At 54.3% G+C, this 19118-nt stretch overlaps 1 protein-coding gene and 1 non-coding gene across 2 annotated transcripts; one reads left to right on the plus strand and one right to left on the minus strand.

Moving 5' to 3' along the window:
* Positions 1-9866: 9866 nt before the first annotated feature.
* DLX4 (distal-less homeobox 4) lies at positions 9867-15298 on the minus strand. The gene is made up of 3 exons (XM_023203958.3): positions 14737-15298; positions 11182-11378; positions 9867-10751 (listed from the first exon to the last, which is right to left on the minus strand). The coding sequence occupies exons 1-3, from the start codon at positions 15017-15019 to the stop codon at positions 10509-10511; spliced, it is 723 nt and encodes a 240-aa protein (XP_023059726.2). The 5' UTR covers positions 15020-15298; the 3' UTR covers positions 9867-10508.
* A 3056-nt stretch (positions 15299-18354) lies between these two features.
* On the plus strand, positions 18355-18459 carry LOC111537729. The gene has a single exon (XR_002730093.1). It is a non-coding gene; the product is annotated as a U6 spliceosomal RNA (small nuclear RNA).
* The last annotated feature ends 659 nt before the right edge of the window (positions 18460-19118 follow it).

Genomic DNA, 19118 nt, shown 5'->3' on the forward strand with positions numbered 1-19118 from the left:
CAGGGACTGGGGCATGTTCTCCTGGACACCCCCCACCCCCACCTCATGCCTAGCAAAGGCTGGAATAGCAGGATGCTCAGTGAACACAGAATGTATGAATGATGACATGAAATGATCGATCTTGGGACCCCTCTCCTAGTCCCTCTCTCAGCATCAGGGGAGGGGCTGTGAGGATGAGGGGGGACATGATAACTGCCCCCCCCCAGGCTGATGGGGGTTAAATGAGATGACAAGAGGAAAGCCCAGCACCTAATTGCTACTCCTGAGCAACTGCAGGAGTTGACAGTGATCGCACTCTCACTAGGCATTCTCATCTAATCATCAGGAAGCAGGCCCAGAGAGGCCGTGTGACTTGCCCAAGATCACACAGCAGGTGAGTGTTCTTAGTGCTCGGGCCCCTCTCTCTACGCCAGGCTACATCTGGACAGGCACTGCTGAGTGGGCTCTCAAACCCTTGCAGAACCAAAAGAGGCCTCTGGATCACAAGCAGGTGGTCCCAGTGATCTGATGTCCCTGAATGCTTTTCTTCAATTGGCCCATTTGGTTGGGGAATCTAGCAGGCATTTTGGGGGTGGGACAGAGTATGGACCAGGCCTATTAAGCTCCAGGAGTGTCCTGGGAAGCTCAGAGGCCCAGGAAGCATTAAGGAAGGGCCAGGAGTCTCCTGGCTACCTCTGCCTAAGATGAGGAGCCAGAGAAGGAGGGGCTTAGGGGTCGGGCAGCCAGGATAGGCACTCTGGAAGGAGACAAACCTGGGGATGGGGACAGAGGGTGGGGCCTCCAGGCCTAAATTCCTGGGTTGTCTCCTGGGGCAAATCAGAGCAGGATTGGAAGTGTCTGCTGAGTCAGCAGGGAACAGAGACTCCACACCCTGGAGGATTAGCTGGAGCCGGGGAGGGGTGTCCCCCACCCCAGGCAGTTCACCTCGCACCTGGCAGCAGTGCGTCCTTCTCTGCACACTGAGGGTGCCTGGCCACGTCATGCAATGTGTGTGGCACTGTCCCACACCCACCCCCCAGGTCAGTCAGGCCTGCCCTGAGCTCAGGAACCACTGATGGTGAGTGGGGGAGGATGATGTGCCTTCAGCGAGGGGAGGGTGGGCAACTGAAGAAGTCAGAAGGCCAGAGGGACCAGGAGGGGGGCTGGAAAGGAAGGCAAGCAGAAGACAGTTGCTCCCAAGAGCAGAGAGATCCTCCCAAGATCTGGGCAGGGATGGTGCTAACGGAAGACCTACTGTGTGCCAAGCCCTATGCCAGGAGCTTCCACAGGCAGTGTCTCATTTCTTCCTCACAGCTACCTGCCAAGGTCAGTGGCATTATTATCCCACTTTGTTGGTGAGATCAATGAGACTGTGTGACCTCAGGTCAATCACTTGCCCTCTCTGAGCCTGACTTTCCCTCATCAATGTAATGGAGCTAACCATATCTCTCTTGCAGGGCTGCTGAGGAAATTAAACGAGATAACACATATAAAAGGCTTAACACAATGATGGGAGCTCAACAAACTGTACTGTCAGGTTTTTGTCTTGTTTTGTTTTTTGGAGATGGAGTTTCACTCTTGTCACCCAGGCTAGAGTGCAGGGGTGCCATCTTGGCTCACTGCAACCTCCGCCTCTGGGATTCAAGGGATTCTCATGCCTCAGCTTCCTGATTAGCTGGGATTACAGGTGCCTGCCACCATGCCTGGCTAATTTTTGTATTTTTAGTACAGATGGGGTTTCATATTGTTGGCCAGACTGGTCTTGAACTCCTGACCTCAAGTGATCTGCCTGCCTTGGCCTCCCAAAGTGCTGGGATTACAGGCATGAGCCACTGTGCCCGGCCCGTACTGTCAGTTTTAGATTAAATCAGACATGAGCAGGTAGGACACTCCTCAGTGTCCCTCCTCAGTTGGCCCAGAGAGTTCTATGTACCCTCCATGAGTCCAAAGGTGACCCTTTCTTCTCTGTCAGGGGAGGTCACCTACAAAATTCCTCCCTCTACTGGAAAAGTGCTTCTTGCTCTCATGGTTCAGATAATAGAAGGATGATCACCCAGGAAACCACCATGTGCCTAGAACCAGCAGAAGGGATGATGACAGGGGTTTATGTATCTCAGTTACTGATCAGTTAAAGATCTGGCCTCCACGTCTATATGCTTAAGATTTTGTTTTGTGTTTCCATTTTAAAAGGAATATTTTTCCTTATTTATTGCTATACTAAAGAACAGCTACTGATGTCTTATATTTATCTCATATCTAGCCACTATGCCCAAATTCTCTTAATTCTGGAAAATTTTTTCCCCTAGAGTTTCTTGAGTTTTCTAAGTATACAATCAAATATCAGTAAAAAGAGATTTTTGTTTGTTTTTTCTTTTTTTGAGACAGAGTCTCACTCTGTTGCCCAGGCTGGAGTGCAGTGGCACAGTCTCGGCTTGCCATAACCTCTGCCTCCCAGGTTCAAGTGATTCTCCTGCCTCAGCCTCCCAAGTAGCTGGGATGACAGGCATGAGCCACCACACCTGGCTAATTTTTGCATTTTTAGTAGAGATGAGGTTTCATCATGTTGGCCAGGCTGGTCTTGAATTCCTGACCTCGAGTGATCTGCCTGCCTCAGCCTCCCAAAGTGCTGGGATTACAGACATGAGCCACCGTGCCTAGCTGACTTTTGTGTTTCAATTCCTATAGTCCCCACAAAAACTCTAAGAAGCACATGCTCTCATCTTCATTTTCCAGGTAAGAAAGGTGCAGTATAGAGAGGTTAAGAAACTTGCCCAAGGTCATCGAATGGAACTTGAATCAGGAATCTGGCTCTTCATTGTTTTGTGTTCCTGGGGTTAGAACTATACTATTCTCCATTATATGGTGAACTGGTGGGTCAGAGAAGTCAGGGGGATGGAAAGAGAGACACTTCCAGCACCAAATTGGTCTAGCCAGGGTGAAGGAATAAGCCACCATCTCTCCTAGCATACCTGGTATTTTTCACAAATTACTAGGGGTGCACTCTCCTTGTCTCCATGACCTTTGGAGGCATCATTTGATCATTGGCCCTACTGCACAGGTGAGGAAATAAAGACCCAGAGATGTGAATGACTTGCCCAAAGCCCTCTCGATTGAGTGCCTGCATCTCAGAGTGCAAATCCTTGAAGACTTTATAAGGGCTCTATGGAGGAGGAGGTAAATCTTATTTCAAGGGGGTTGGGGGAATAACAATTATCGCTTGGATAGGGCTGCCAAGGGGCTGGGAATGGGAGGGATCCAAAGTCAGAGATGAGTCCCAAGACAGAATTCAAGGTTTATTTAGAAAGGCGGGTAGGAGGGTCTGAGGAGCTAAGGCAAAGACCTGGGTCACAAGGGGTGGAAGAAGCCTGCATTGGTGGATCCAGCTGATCCCCCTGGGCTTGGGGAATGTGACAGGAGCTGGGCAGAGGCATGTCAGGAGCCTCCTGCAGTCTGGCTTCCCCCAGGATCTGTTGGAGCAAAGAATTCCCGGTGGCTCCAGGGCTGGGAGGAGGAGTTTGCAGCAGGCCCCAGCTTGCAGAGACAGAGAAAGCAGCTCCTGGGTTCAGCCCGAGAGGAGTGGTCTCGTGGCTCTCCGGCAGGCAAGGCAGGCAGTGGGAAAGGCATGGCCTGGCAAGTGCCATGTGGCCCCATCCCCTCTTCGGCCTCTACCCAACCCCATGTGCTGAGCCTCTCCACCCCAAAGAGAGTGGGAGCATCAGGGTTGAGGAAGGGGTGAGTAGGCAGAGAAAGAAGCCAGGGCGCCCTGGAGTCCCCAGTCCGAGAGGGGAGGCCCATGCAGCTCTCTCTGGCAACCTCCAGCCTGAAGAAGGAGTACAAGTCTGAATGGGTCAGGCTAAGGTGCAAACCAGGACAGAGAAGACAATCGTGGCATGGGCTTGTAGGTGGAGGAGATGCCCAGGGAACCTCTTGATGGAAGTGGGATAATCCAGATGTGTGCTCCAACCTCATGATGTGGCCTCTATGTTACATCAGCTAGAGGTGGAGAGGGAGAGAGAGTGGGGGCTACAGGCTTGAGTTAAATCTCATGTGGCAGCAAAACGATCTTCCTTAGGCTTAACCCCGAGCAACTAAACTCTGAAAGGAATGGTTCATACAGAGCTGAGAGGAATCTCTTCCACAGAGAGTGGCACCCTCCCCTGGAAATGAAGTCATCTCTCCGTTTTTGGGCCAGAGAGGCCAAAGGCCTGGCACTGTGAGACACTGAATCAGAAAGCTTGATGTTTGGAGGAAGCTTGGGGCCGACTCCTTTCCCCTTCCTGAGCTGGCCAGACATGCCCCCTATGGTGCCAGTGGGGCTGAGTACCTCAGCATCATCAAACTGGGGGGCTGAGAAGAGCCAGCTATAGGATGCATCCCATCTGCAGCACAGGGGAGCTTAGCCTAATGGTAGAGACAGGGTCTGCCTTACAAAGCCCCAGACTAGAGTGGAAAGTGGTGGTAGACACACATTAGCCCACTCTGGTCCCTGCACCCAGAACTTAGCAAGAGAAATTATCTGAGTTGCAGAGAGGGTATGTAACTTGCCCAAGGTCACACAGCAATTAGTATAAGGTACAGATCTTTAGTTCGCAGAGCTGTGCCTTCCTCACCACTCTGTGATCCCAAGCCCCTTCCTGCTTCCCTGGATGGGAGTCAATGTCAGGGAAGGGGGGCAGAAGGATCAGTGGAGACTTCTGAGGGAAAGGCCACTTAAGGCCCCTTAAATAGCCTCTGGGTTCCTGTGGCAGAGCTGGACTCCAAGATGTGTCTGGGAGCCATGAGTTGTACCAGGAAGGGCTGGGGACAGAAGCTCTTCTTGCTAGAGCTTAGGAAAAGAAGTAGGCAAAGCTTCAGGGAACACAAACAATCAAGTCAGAATAAAATTATCAGATTTCTGTGGCTGTTCAGCCTCTCTCCTCAACCACTCACCAGGGAAATGTTCCCAGAAAATAGATGCAGAGCTAGGAAAGGGAGAGAGAAAGGGAAGGGGCAGGAGAAGAAAGAGATAGAGAAAAAGAGACTGCCCCCCGCCTACACACATGTGCTTGCACACAAGGAAGCTAGTCGGTATATTTCCGGGCATGCATGTCTGTTTCTGCCTATGGTCAAGTCGCTGGGCATTTCCCTTTTGGTGCTTTGCTGTGCTGTGCTTTTCTCTGTGAGTATATAAGCTGCGAGGGCATCTCTCTGTGTACGTTCATGTACAACCATGGGAATGCTTCACGTACACATGTGTCTACGTGTGGCTCTGCCCACTCCCTGCACCCCATTTTGTGTGTCCACCTGCCTGTGTGCATATATCTTCTGTGGGTTCACGTGTGCACATGCGCTGTCTGTGTGCCTGGCTCCCTGGACCTGCTTGTCTCCAAGCATTTCTCTGGGGCCTTTGTATTCTGAGGTTAGGAGTAAAAGGGTCTTTTATTTCCACCCCCGCTACCAATTTTTTTTTTTTTTTTTTTTTTTGAGACCGAGTCTGGCTCTGTTGCCAGGCTACAGTGCAGTGGTGCAATCTTGGCTCACTGTAACCTCTGCCTCCCGGGTTCAAGCGATTCTCCTGCCTTAGCCTCCCGAGTAGCTGGGACTACAGGTTGCCCGCCACCATGCCTGGCTAATTTTTGTATTTTTAATAGAGACAGGGTTTCATCATGTTGGCCAGGATGGTCTCCAACTCTTGACTTCATGATCTGCCCACCTCGGCCTCCCGAAGTGCTGGGATTACAGGCGTGAGCCACTGCACCCACCTGGCCCTATTCCCCCTTTTTAAGCAATCTGCACAGGCCAGGAAATGGGGAAGCGAAAGTATGGTGAAGCGGCCACTTGTCGCTCTCAAAGTGTTGTCATCTTGGAAGGAGAGACAGCAGTCACCCAAGGACTCACTGATAGAACTCCCGGCTCCCCAGGTCCAACAGCCATGCTGCTCAGAGAAGGGGCAGGGGCACGAGGTGGGGTGGGGTGAGGTGAGGAGAAACAAGAGCTGAAGGAACTCTTCCTCTTTACCCCACCTTGAAATGAGAGGGGAAGATATGAAAGAGAAACACTTTGGGGTCGGTGACTTTTTCTTGTCAACCATCATTATTAAAATATTACTTACCTCCTGGAATGGGGCTCCCAGGTCAAGGGGAACCCTAGTCTCTTGAAAGCCAGCTCCTTCATGGGTGGGCTTGAAAGCCTCTTTGCAGAGGCCTGAAGCCCACCCCCACACCTCGTTTTAACCCCCTGCTTCCCAGCTTCTACCTCTAGTTCCCTCTCAGCTCCGTCATGTCCCCCTCCTACCTCCTCCTGGCCAAGTGAGGCCTGGGAAGGAAAGGGTTATCCCAGGGGCAGTGGGGATGGGAAACACCTGTAGGATGCGTTTTGGAAGGAAGAAGCCTTGTACATGCAATTGAGAGGAGCTTTGCCATCACTATAATGGGAGGAGTTGAGATCAGACACCAGGCAGAAACTAGACAGACTTCGAGCAGGGGAGGAGAGAAATGAGTGTCCCGTCAGCTCCTTGGCGGAAGCAGGAAATCACTGTCCACCTTCTTAGACTTTTCCTCTCTCTACCCACATCCCTTATAAATTCTGGGGAGGTCCTTGATCTCCAAGGCCCCCGTCTACACAGGCCTCAGCTACCGGGATAACATTCCATTGACTCTCTGGATACAATCCCAGAAGCAAGTCCAGGCATCCAAACTCAAATGAGGTTTGGAGCTGAGTAATCAGCTGCTATGGCTTTGCAGACATTTTGTCGGGGAACAACCAGCTCCCCACCCCCACCTCAGATTTTGGGGTGGAGGAGGGGCAGCCTGTCACTGGGTGTCTTCCCCCTCAACCACCACCACATTCTCCCTCTTCCCACCTGCAAGTAATTTGGCCAATGGGAGGGCAGTTAAGATTGCAGTGTGGAATCCCTCAAGATCTGTGTGTATTTGGTGAGGAGGGGGCTACCTCCCTTCCCCTCAGACCCCATGTGCCCTTTTCCTCTTCACAGCAGCAAATTACTTGTAATTATCTCACATTGAAAGCCTTCAGGAGCCGCTCCCAAAATTGCTATAATTGAATTAATTAAATCTCATTTTGCTGGGGGAAAACATGGAGGCATGACTTAAAACAGTATATGGGGAGAGAGAAGTTGAGTGGCCCAGAAAGGAGGGGAAGCCCGAGTCAGCTTTCCCGTAGCTGAGACCCTTGTAGTACCCTGGACTTTCTCTGGACACACTTTCCCGTCTTCCAGTTTCAGCTGACTTCAGACGCACTGTGCTGCGTCTTCTGCATTTGGGACCTTGCCCGCATCCAGCTCTCAGATGGTGGTGACCAGCGATGTTTTGAGTTCTCCAGCCTCATTCCTCCTCCGCCCTCCTAGGAGGCAGTTCTCCCAGGGGCAGAGGCGAATGGATGGCAGTAGGAATTCCCCCTCGCTGTAACCCCTCCCCTCTCGTCCCCCGATAATAACAGCAGTTGTAAATGCCATTTATTAAGTGCTTACTATGTTCCAGGCACCATGTCAAGCATGTTACAAGCACTATCTCATTTTGTCATCACAATCACTCTGCAAAGCAAGTCCTATTAGTATTCACATCTTAGGTGGGGGTGGGAGATGGGAACAAGCAGGGCTCAGAGAGAGGTTAGGTAACTCACCAAAAGTCACACTGCTAGAAGGTGACAGAGCTGGGACTCTCTGTAGCTTAAAGCCCCTGTTCTTAACCATCCAGTCTTGGTCCCCCTCCCTTACTGACCCAGTTTCACAGTGGGGCTCCCCCAGGGAAAGGAATCATGGGGTTCTCCTTCTACAACCCTGATGGCCTGAGGGAAGGGAACGGGCACCTCCTCCACCGGGGGCTCCAGGCCCATCACCACCCAGGAGCTCAGGGAAACTGGACCAGCTCCCAAATGGAAAAGAGATTTCCATTTCCCCTGAAAGGATGGATAGAAGGAAGGGGGCGTGGGGGGGGGGCAGGGTGGGAGGGGGACACTGTCAGCTCAGCTGGCCTCTAGCTGAGAGAGTAATTACACTCCTTCTGCTACTTAACTTTACAACCTGGGCTGTTGTTTTAACAATGTGACTTGTGTTGGGCTGTCCAATTAATCTCGCCTTTGGAGGCTTTCCTAGATGGGGCGGTAGATCTTATCTTGGGTCTGTGGAAAGAGGAGTGTGCAACCTGCAGTGGGCGGGAACAGCTGCCCGGAGGGCCTGTGGCCTCAGAGGAGACCAAGAGGAGAGAACTGGGGCTGGGGTGAGAGAGCCGGTGGAGCCCGGGGCTTGGAGCAAGGGAAGGCATTGGAGGAAGTGGAAGATATTTGTCCTCCTGGCACTCCCATTCCTCACCACTCCTGGATCTTGGCTTTGGTCTACCCGTGCCATGTGCCATCCCCAAGAGAATCCTCTGGGTGTGTTTTGTGGAATAGGGGTGGCACTGACCCAGAACAGGGTGAGGAATAGGGGCTGAGGAGGAACTGACTGTAGGCATCAGGAGCTGGGGGGTTTCATACCCCTCTGCCCAACATATGACTCCAATTTGGGCTTCTCTCTGGCCTGCAGAGGTTGGCTGGAAGTGTCTGAGTGGGCTTTTCAGACTGGGGCAGGCACCGAGTTTGCAGTGTCTGGGAACAGGTCTAGGCAGTAAGAGGGAAGCTCAACTTGGAAGATTTTTGCCTGGATTTGGAGGCCCCTCCCCCAGCCCCTCAGGCCATGCTGGGCTGGATTCCCTGAATTATTCTGCCACCCTTGTCCTCAGCTCCTCTCCCAAGGCGCTCCTTATCCTGTTGATCCTGGTGGGAGTGGGGGTGGTACTACGTAGTCCAGTGGGGTGTGGTGGCCAGGAGTCTGTCAGGTCCTGCTGCTCCCCAGGCCGCCCGCCCTTCTCACCCAGCACTGAGCCCCCTGGCCCAGCCTGAATTGGAGGCCCTTGACAATACCCATGCCTCCATCTGTGTTTTCCTTTGCCTGGAACTCACCACACCAGCATCTGGTCATTCGTTTGCCTCAGTCACCATGGTATCCCTAGGATCTAGCAGAGCACAGGGTCTCCAAATGTTTGTTGGATGGAAGAGAATTCCAGTTCCTTTTGGTGTTTTCCTTCTCAGACCCGCCCCTCCTCCTTCCCCAAGGTGTGCTGAGGCCATCCTGCCCCCAAGCAGCACGCTTCTCCAGGTAGGACTGGACCGGATCCGTGGGTGTGCCCTCTCTCAAGGTGAACAGGGCCTCTCCCTGGGCTAAAGGTGGGGCCTAGGGACTGTAAGGTGCCTGGCTCCCTCTAGAACTGGGCCAGGAGAGCATCTGCTGGGGAGGAGCACTCAGACCCTGCATGAGCATCTCTTGGGTTCACACGGGAGCATATGAAATTGTGGACGTAGTTAGAACATTCCAAAGCCAGAATCACAAAGCTAGTTAGTGGCCAAGACAAATCTAGAATCCAGTGCCTCTGATGTCTGTTAATTCCATGGTAGAAGAGTCAGATAGACCAGAAGAGATGCGTGACCAGGCCCTACCCATAAGTCAGGAAACAAACACATCTCACAGCCAGAATGCAAAGTTTTGTACAAACTTTAATCTCTGGAAGCTGATGGTGTGAAGCTCAAGCTCCGATTCGTTCTAAATCTGCACAGTTCCTTTGAACAGAGACAGCTGCAAGGAGCTGAATCAATGGGCCTACCCACCTATTTGGGGGTGTCTATACCCGCACTAATCCAGAGAGCCAGTTTGTCCCCATTTCCCCCCAAGTGTTACCAGGTTTCCAAAAGTGTGTGCCCGTGGGTTCATTAGGGACTAGGGATGGGGAATAGGAGGAAGCTGCTCAATAAATACCTATGGAATTATATGTATAATTGGATCCATTATCTATTCAAAAAGGGGAGATGGGGGTGGGGGGGGGGGGAAAAAGGGGTTCCCTTTTTTTTTTTTTTTTGGAGGAGAGCACAAATTACCCATAGGTCCACAAATTCCACATTTCTCTGCATCTCTTCTACCTTCCCGGATGGTAACTAGGTAAATCAGTTATGGGGGTAACAGGCTGACCTCCAGGGAAAAATCGCTGGGTGGGTGGGAGCTAATGGTGGTCCACTTCCGCTTTTGCTCACAAATGGGTTAGGCAAGGCCCAAGGCACACAAAGGAAAAAAAAAAATACTCAATGTTTCTTGCTGGTTTTGCACCCAGGCTGTAGTGGGGATTCAGTCCTTTTCAAGAAGGCAGGGGGAGGGGAAAGAGGGAGAGGGAAGAAGAAGTGGGGGAGTGGTAAGACCAAGGGTCCTGGGGACAGTCTCAACTCCAGCCAATGGCTCTTTCTCTCCAGAGCCTTTGTCCAGCTGGAGGGAAGGTGTCCAGTCCATGGTAGTGGTGGGGACAATGATTATGGCTGAGGTCCTTGATATAGATGTTTGGGTTAGGGGTACAGCCTCTGCCCCATTCCTTTTTCTCCTCTAACTGCTTGTCCTCCAGAGAAAACCCGTCTGGAGCTGGTTTCCTCCCAGCCCAGAAGGGGTGCAGGTGGACTGCCTGGGTCCTGGACTTTGCAGGAGGGCTGGGGGCCTGACCCACCCTTCCCCAGATTCACATCATCTGAGGCGAAGCCAGGACATCTGAGGAGTGATGCTGATACCAGGCTCCAAAGCTGTTGCCATAGCCACCGGTGGGCACAGTCCCTGCCTTGGGTAGATCCCAGAGGGAGGGGAGGGGTGGGGAGCAGGGAGACACAGAGAAGGTCCTCCCAGGGAAGTCCCCTTCCTGTCCCCCAGAGTTCTGCTTCAGGAGCTTCTTATACTTGGAGCGTTTGTTCTGAAACCAGATCTTTACCTTTGGGGAGAAAAGGGGAAAGAATGAAAGATCAGGAGGAAGGTATGTGTGAAAAGTTTCGAGAAAGGGAAAGGGATCCAGGTGTAGGTGCAGTCCTGGGAGACCAGCAGAGGCTGGGAACATTTGCTCCAGTCCCCCACAGCCCCAGAAGTCTCCTGAGTTCCTGCCTCTGAGCTAGTATCCATGTCTCCCTGTCTGCCGTACCCTGCTCTTCCTGACCCCCTCCACCCCACCCGCACCTACATGCACACCTTTCAACATATTCCCCCCAAGGCTTACTAACAGCCAGCTATGAACATTCCCTGGAGAACTGTGACAACAGGGCCACAGCACCAAGCCATCAGTCATTCACAGCTGGGGCTGGGGGATGAGTTCCCAGAGAACACGTGTGGGGAAGGTGAAAGCTGGGGAAGGATGACACTGGCCCCACCTGGGTCTGGGTGAGGCCGAGCTGCGCTGCCAGCTGGGCCCTCTCGGGCAGCGCCAGGTACTGTGTGTGCTGGAAACGCTGGTTTAGGTGCTGCAGCTGCAGGCTGGAGTAGATGGTCCTCGGTTTGCGGAGCTTTTTGGCTGGAGCCTGAGGGCGCGGCTTGGAGGGTTCCGGGGACCGCCGCGGCTTCTCCGAGTCTGGTGGGCAGCACAACACGGTGTAGGGGGCGAGGAAGGAGCGAGGGGATAGGATGGGCAGTTTCATAGGCTTATTTGCATCTCGTCTGCATGCCGTCGGCGGCAATTATCAAAAAGCGCAGCCACCAGGATCGCCCCCTTGGCCCCTGCCCTCTACCTTCCGCGTGGAGCGATTCAACCCCCACGTTCACCGCGCCGGGTGATACAAGGGGCAGTTCTGCTCCCAGGGAGTTCCCACTCGTATAGGTTCTGTGACCCTAGGAAGAAAGCGCCGAGGGCCACAGCCAGGGTACCGCGGCGCCTGCGGTGGGAGGTCGGAGTTCAGCCCCGGGCGGTGGCGCCAGCTTGGTGTAGGGCGGGGCAGAAAGGCTAGGTCCTGGGCTGAGCCGAGGCCTAGAGATGACAGAGGAAGGACACAGCAGGCGGAGGGAACTCAAGAGCAATGCTCAGAGGCTTGAGATGGTGTCCGCGTGGCAGCCTCCGGCTGCGGCCAGCGGGGTGGGTGAGAGGCCCGGCTGAGAGGACCTTGAATCCCAGCCTCGCAGCGCGGATAGGGACCCCAGGTTTCCCCTGGCTTCGCCTACTGTAACGGGCTGCCCCTCTGCTCAGGCGCACCCCGCAGGAAAAGTGGCCATCACTGCCCCGCCACACCGTGGCCGGCTGGGTTTCCAGGGACCCCCAGAAGCCGGGTCTGCGTGGGGGAGCCCCTTCCTTCGCTGGGCGGCGCATACAGAGCGGTTCCGGCGGCAGGGAAGGTGACCCAGGTTCCGAGAGCGCGCAGCGCAGCCCGGCAGGGCAACTCCTGGATCGCGCTGCGGTGCCGCCGCGGGGTATCTGGTCAGCTCTGGCTCGCCTAGCTCTCCAGGAATCTCGGCCTTAGGACAGCCCGGCCCTAGAATGCTGAGGGGCAAGGGAGGGCTGGGCCGAGGGGTTTCCGTTCTTCGAGCCGGCCACCCTAACCTGCGCGGCTCTACGGGGACGCTGGAGAGGTCCCAGGCGATGGGAGGAGTAGGGCGGATGAAGCAGCCGCAATGCCCGGGGGCTTAGGGCAGCGTTCGCCGCATTCCCTGCAGGTCTGTCCAGCCGACCTGAGCCGAGAGAGAGCGGCTTGTGTCCGCCCGCGTCCCCCCAACCTTCTTCCCCTAGTCCGGCTCACCCTCCACACGTCAGTGTACCCGCCCTCGGCCAGCCGCGGTCACCAGCTGCCGTCACCTCCCCCGCATCCCTCACCCGTGGCCTCGGGCGCTGCGGGCTTCTGAGATCCTCCCTCCTCGACCCTGCCTCAACCAATTCCCAGAAAAACCGTTGGGTTTCCGCTCCCGCCCGCGCCTGTCCTGCCTCCCCTGCCTCGACCCCACTGCTGGCAGCTCTGGGCTGGCAGCCCAGAGCCCACCCGCGCCTCTCTGGCTGCGTGGACTGTGCAATTCGAGCGGCGACGCAGAGAGTCTCTGAGGCCAATCCGGTTGCTGAATTCGCACAGCCCTCCGCGCCCCAACTCTCCCAGCAGACCCCCTCCAAGTTCCTTCCCTGACAGCTGTCTTTCCCTACCCCAGTTCCAGCAAGTCACGACTGGATCTGCCCGGGTCGCGATCATGGAGCCCCAAGGCCTCTCTCCAGGCCCGCTGCTCCCGACGACTCAACGGGGTGGTGGCGCCGCTCATTTGGAGCCAAACCTCTTCCCAAGGCAGGAGTGGACATGGAGTGGAAGTAAAAGGAGGACCCCAAGCTCTCGATCACATGCCCTCCACTCCAGAGCGCCCAAACCCACCAGTTCCAGTAGAGAAATGCTAGAAATGTACTCTAAGAAAATCTGGGTGTGTGTGGTTTTTCGTTGGACGGGGGAAAGTCCTTAAAGAAAATGAACTCTCCACTCTATTGTCCTTAGATCAAACAAAGGGAAGGCAAGGGACCTGTCAGACAAGACTGACAATACCAACCCTACTGCCAGCAATTCTCCTGAGGACAAGGTCATGGTATTCCCACCCTAGTCCCCAAATGCATAACACAAACACATCTTATTAGCATACACCAAAGGACAGTCAAAGGGATTCATTTGTAAAAACTAGAACTACTCCTCCCTGCAACTGCCCCTACTCCAACCACACCCCGCAGCCCAGGAGAGACAGCCACAGTTCTGTCACTGAAGGCAGTTAACTTTTGGAGGGTTGGAGGAAGATCCCTAAAATCGATGCTCCTGGCTGCATGCTTTGACCATCTATACATCAAAAGAGTTGAGCTTCCAAATCCTAGGGTCACTTCTGGCTCTGATGGTTTGTGAGCATGTCAGAGCCACAGGAGAAGGGAGGAAGATGTCTTGGTCCTGAGCTGACTCCAGTGAAGTCACCTAGTGGATGTGCCTCCTTGGAAGAGACTGCCAAAGACAATTGCAAGGGGAGGGGGTGGGCAATTAGATGGAGGCAGAGAGTCCAGGGACCTGGAGGCTAAGCTGGAGCCAGTGCAGATGGGATTGTGGGCAATGCCATACCCACATTGTATGTCAGCTCAGCTGCAAGACCCAGGATCCCAAAGATGGTTCTCCACTTCATTGAGGCCTTCCAGTGAGCACTTTCTCAGGAGCTCAGAGTTGCTCCACGCAACGGGAACTGTGGCCTAACCTACCCCAAAGCCAAAGAGTGGAGATGACAGCGATGGCCTGCTCCTTTGGCTGGAAGGCTGAGGTAGTCAGGGAGAGATGAGGGACTTTCTGACCAGCTTTTGGCTACCTTCTCAGAACAATGGATGGAGGGGTCCTAGTTCCAGATTCTGCCAGGCCAGCTTCCAGTCAAGGTCAGGCCTGGTCTGAGGAGAGTGGGTAAGGCCAGGGAAGGGAGAGGACAGAGCCCAGAATAAGCCGCGATGTCTACAGTCCTCTCACCAGGACTTGATTTGTTTTTCAGGGTTTGGCTTGATCACTGCTTTCTGAGACTAACCCAGAGAGGGGCGACATGGGGCAGGAAGGGAGTGCAGGACGGGTTGCAGCAGGGGGGCGCGGGGGATTTCTGACCAAAGGCCTAGGTCCCCATCCCCACATCTGGAGTGCTTCAGTTTTCCGTTAGTAGTAGGTATGCACAGCCCCGCTGCTCCAGGTTGGGGGTGGGAGGGAGCCCTTTCGCCCATCTTTACACAACTGCAAATCGAAACCAGGTCGGTTTTGAAAGGAGACCTAGATCAACTCTCCCCTGCCCCTCCCCCTGTGTCTCCCGCCCCATCCTTTCGCCCTCCCCCCCACCCCCACTTCCCAGGGAATCCAAGGAAGGTTTGAATCCCGCTAGCTGCGTCCAACCAGGCGAGGGAGAAGTTTAGGGGCACACAGGAGCCGAACCCCAGAGGTGGGAAGAGCCGCCACGGCCGAACTTACCTGCCTCGCGTTCCTGAGGTTGCTCTGCGGGGCCGCAGAGGGGCTGAGAGAGCGCCGCGGGTTGTTGGCAGGGCAGGTAGGAGTCTCCGGGGTTCGCTGGCTCGGTGTAGGGGTAGGACAGGAGGTGGCCATACGGCCTGGAGTAGGACAAACTGGGGGAGGCTGCGGTTGTAGGGGACAGGCCAAGCGGGTAGGCAGCCGCTACCGACGGGACGGGGGCGAGATCTGGGAAGACAGCTTTGGAGGCGTCCCGGCCGGGGAGGGGGCAGGGCAAAGAGGTCATTGTGGCCAGGGCCCTGGCAGAAGGGCCATGGCCCGGCACGTAGTCCGCTCCCTCTGCCAACTCTCTTTTCCAAGCCTCCGGCGTTGGGCCGGACGGGCCCCCCAGCCGGCAGCCCCCACACCTAAGATCCCAGAGAAAGTGTCTCTCTGAGCCTCTTTCAGCGGAGAACGCGCGCCTGGGAAAGGGGTTCCGGGGGGGTGCCCCCCCATGGCTTTCCCCTCCCCCCTAAACCCATGGGGGCCCCCTCCTCTCCTTCGGGTTCGGTTCCCGGGACCCGACGGGGGCCCCGCCCTCTTAGATGTCCCGGATTGGCTACCGCCCGCGGTGACCTCACGGAGACTTGGAGCCGGGCCCCGCCTCCCGGGACAGCCCGTGGTAGAGAAGTGTGAAATGGGAGGGGGGCGGTGCGCACTCTCCAGGCCGGTCTAGCTAGAGGTCTTCTCCAAGAGGTGCTGGGGTTGCAGGGCGATTGGTGCAGTCCAGGAACCTCGGTTATAATAGTAGAAATGCCAGAGAGGTGGCAAGCCTGGATGCCCAAGGGACAGGGAGCTGGGCGGTGGGCAGAGGCCCTGGGGCTGCGGAGACTCAGGGAATCTGCATTCGCAGTCTCCCGATTTCGGGGTCTGCACGTCAATTCTGGTCCAGCCGCAGTGGACCTGCAGGGGAGTCAAGTGCAGACCGCCAGCGCCAGCCGCTTAGTCAGCGCGTCGGAATGCGCCGCTGCTGAGCGCCGGCAGTTTGTTGGTAAATAGACGCCGGGGCTGGGAGGGTGCCGCCCGGCGCCCAGCCTGCCCCGTACGCGTGTGGCGCGCACGCCCCCGCGGGGCGCCCTGGGCCTGGCACGCCGAGACCGCCGCTGCTGCACCCCACCGCCCCCCGTGCTGGCTTCCGCTTCCGGCAGGGGCCCGGGTTTGGTTGCGACACCGCAGCTCCTCGCAGGCCCCCGAAGCTGAAGAAGGGATCCGCCCTCTGGGCTTTAGCCTGTGTGGTGCCCCGCCTTTGCTGGCGCCGCAGGAGGCTGAAGTGTTGCTTGAACCCGGACAAAATCTGGGAGTGGGAGATGAGTCCAGTTGGATGGCTCCTGGGCGGGCACAGGAAATACTGCAGGCCAGTCTCCCTGGTGCATTTTCCAGCCTGTGTTCAGGACTTGCTTCTAAACATTAGTATCCATGGCCTTGATGGACACGTGTCCACGTATACAATCATTTATTGACATTATTGACTGTATACACAGTTACACAGGCACTCCATTCAAATACAACATATATACTCACATATACCAACATAGAGGTGCCTACACTGATGTTCACACCAGCATTTGTCTATAAAAAGAGAGGTTCATTTATAGATCTGCAAACAGTTTAGGCTATGATGTGCATACATCTACATACCTAAAGATGAATGAGCACTATCTCTGAATAAAAACATTATCTAGTATTCGTCTCTTACATAGATTCACGAGTATACAAGTCAAATCACTGGTGTGCATACTCGAAAATACAGAAGATCCAAGCACATAACATTTATACTTGTGTTCCTACCTTATGAGAGATACCTGTCCACACACATCTAAGATGCCTTATGTTGTTAGGGGAGAGACCGTTCTATCCCTAAACCGCCAGTCTTCACAAATTCCCCAGCATACCCAAACACCTGTTCCCACTTTATGCAACTTGGCAGGCATATTCATGTTTGTACACACACACATGCTCTCGTTGTTAGGGTTCAGAGTGAAGGTAGCAGTCGTAGAATTGGGAGACAGAAGAGGATGGTGCTAAGAAAAAGAGGAGATCAGGCAAGGTGGCTCAGGCTGGTAATCCCAGCATTTGGGGAGGCCGAGGCAGGCAGATCGGTTGAACTCAGAAGTTCAAGAGCAGCCTGGGCAACACAGTGAGACTTATCTCTACAAAAAGTACAAAAATAAGCTGGTCATGGTGGTGTATGCCTGTAGTCCCAGCTACTCAGGAGACTGAGGCAGGAGGATCACTTGAGCCCTGGAGGTCAACTCAACATGAGTCGAGATCGTGCCACTTCACTCCAGCCTGACTGATAAGTGAGACTCTATGTCGAAAAAGAAGGAGAAGGAGGAGGGGGAGGAGGTGGCAGCCTGGAAGAATAGGAGAAAACACTGGTTGGGGAATGGCTGAGCCCAGGCCTCCTTAAAGAGGCAAAATCAATCAAATGGGTGTGCAGGGGTGGTTGGAGCTCACTGTCAGGTATCCTGCAAGGAGGAAGAGCAAGTCTATTTCAAACTAGACTCCCCAGTGGAATAGACAGAGGTGAGTTTTTCCAAGGAGAGACTCCTCTAGCACCTGGCTTGGAGCTCTTCATCTTGAAGCCTTGGAGCAGGGAAGAAGGGGCTCTTGAAGGGAAGCTTCCTCCTCTGGGCAGCTGGAGAACCCCCTCCCCTCTCATCCAATAGGGTGTGGAGCGTTTGCTCAGTAGAGAAATGCTTATTCTATGTGGGACTATCTTTCTTCCTTTCTTCCTCAATTCTAGCCATGCCACCATCTCCTTAGAGCTGGAGCTGTGAACCTGTGAGGATACATATACTTCTAAACCTTCCATTCTACCATCACCATTTCCCCATACAGGGATGGAGGCAGCCTTACAGCAGTGCTAAGGAGAGGTTTCAGGGATGGCATCAAAGGTGTGCATCAAAGGAAGAGAAGGTTTTTTGGGTGGGGGTTGGCTGTGAGGGAGGGTTTCCCAAAGGAAGTGCTTTTGAGCTGGAATTGACAGGATGAGAGGAAAGACATTTCCTCTTAGAACCATATGCACAGAATTCTTTCTTGTAAGACCTAGGAAAGAAGGGCAGGCATGGGTTTTCTGGCAGGGCTCTGCCACAGTTGGCTTTGGGCATCCTCCAAAACCAGGAGGTCCCCAGTGCATACCTGTCTTAAGTTCTAAGCTCTCAGGGCATCTCTGAACTCAGAGGATCTTCACCCTATGCAGCCGCAGGACATACTCTGCAGCCCTTTAGAATTTATCAAGCACTCATAACATCCAAGTCCTGTGCATCTACACACACACACACACACACACACACACACACACACACACACGCTCAAACCCCAGGTACTATTATCCCCATTTTACAAATGAGGAAACATCTCCTTCCATCATCACCTGTTTCTCCAAGCCTCCCTTCTCCCATATTCCAGAGGGTGTGGGGCTGGGGCACCTGCTTGAGATAACCTGGAGTCTCCTCAGAAGCAGGCTTCCCAGGGAGGGATCCTCTCCAATAGGACTCTCATCTCACCAACCTCAGGAAAGGTGGACATGGTGTGGATGTGGGCTGGGAAGCGCAGTAATCTCGTATTGGATCAGACGGGAGAGAGGATGCTTGCTTAGGAAAAAAGTTGGACCAGTACAAAGATGATTAGCATGGCCTTTACACCATGATGACACGCAAATTTATAAAGCAATTCCATATTTTACCAAAAATTTTTAAAGAGGGAGGGCTGGCTTGAGACGCTTGAGGCTTGGGTTCTGGTCCAGTTCAGCCATGAAGTTGCTGGTTGGGATATTTTGCATCAGTCATTCGCCTTCTCTGAGACTGGTTTGCCCAGAAGGGATATAAGAACTGAGCTGGACTAAGAACTCCAAGCCTTTGTCATTTGCTTTATGACAAATTGCAAAAACTAAAATCCAAAACCATAAGAAGAGCAAGAAGAAGAAGGGGGGCGGAGGAGGGATGGAAAGAAGGAAGAAAAAAAGAGAACTCTCTCCTGTCACTACCAATACCTCAGGCCCCTGGGTCGTCACAAAAGCCAGAAGTGGCTCTCCCAAGTCTCTCTCACAGACCTTCTCGCTTAGCGCAAGCGGCCCGCTCGGAAAACTCCAGCACCCTGGCGATGCCGTGGGGGGCAGACCTCGGCGTCTAGAGTTGGGGTGAGTGCATACGGCGCCGCGGGGGTCTAGGGATTGGGCCGAGGAGCGGGGATTGGACCTGATTCGCTAGGTGGACGGTAGTTTGCTTACTCTTCTCGGGTCGCCGGGCAAAGGCCATCGCAACCGCTCCGGTAATAATTCCTTGCGCAGCGTAAGCACCCACGGCGGTGGGATGCACTCCTTGTTTGATCACCCCGAGTTCCGA

Source organism: Piliocolobus tephrosceles, chromosome 16 (genome assembly GCF_002776525.5).
Source record: "Piliocolobus tephrosceles isolate RC106 chromosome 16, ASM277652v3, whole genome shotgun sequence".
NCBI classification, from domain to species: Eukaryota; Metazoa; Chordata; class Mammalia; order Primates; family Cercopithecidae; genus Piliocolobus; species Piliocolobus tephrosceles.

Coding starts and splice junctions, on each gene's coding strand:
- DLX4 (XM_023203958.3), bottom strand. CDS start 15,019: ATGACCTCTTTGCCCTGCCCCCTCCCCGGCCGGGACGCCTCCAAAGCT. Junction 11,379..14,736: donor ACCTCAGGAACGCGAGGCAG/GTAAGTTCGGCC, acceptor GCTGCCCACCAG/ACTCGGAGAAGCCGCGGCGG. Junction 10,752..11,181: donor TCGGCCTCACCCAGACCCAG/GTGGGGCCAGTG, acceptor TTCTCCCCAAAG/GTAAAGATCTGGTTTCAGAA.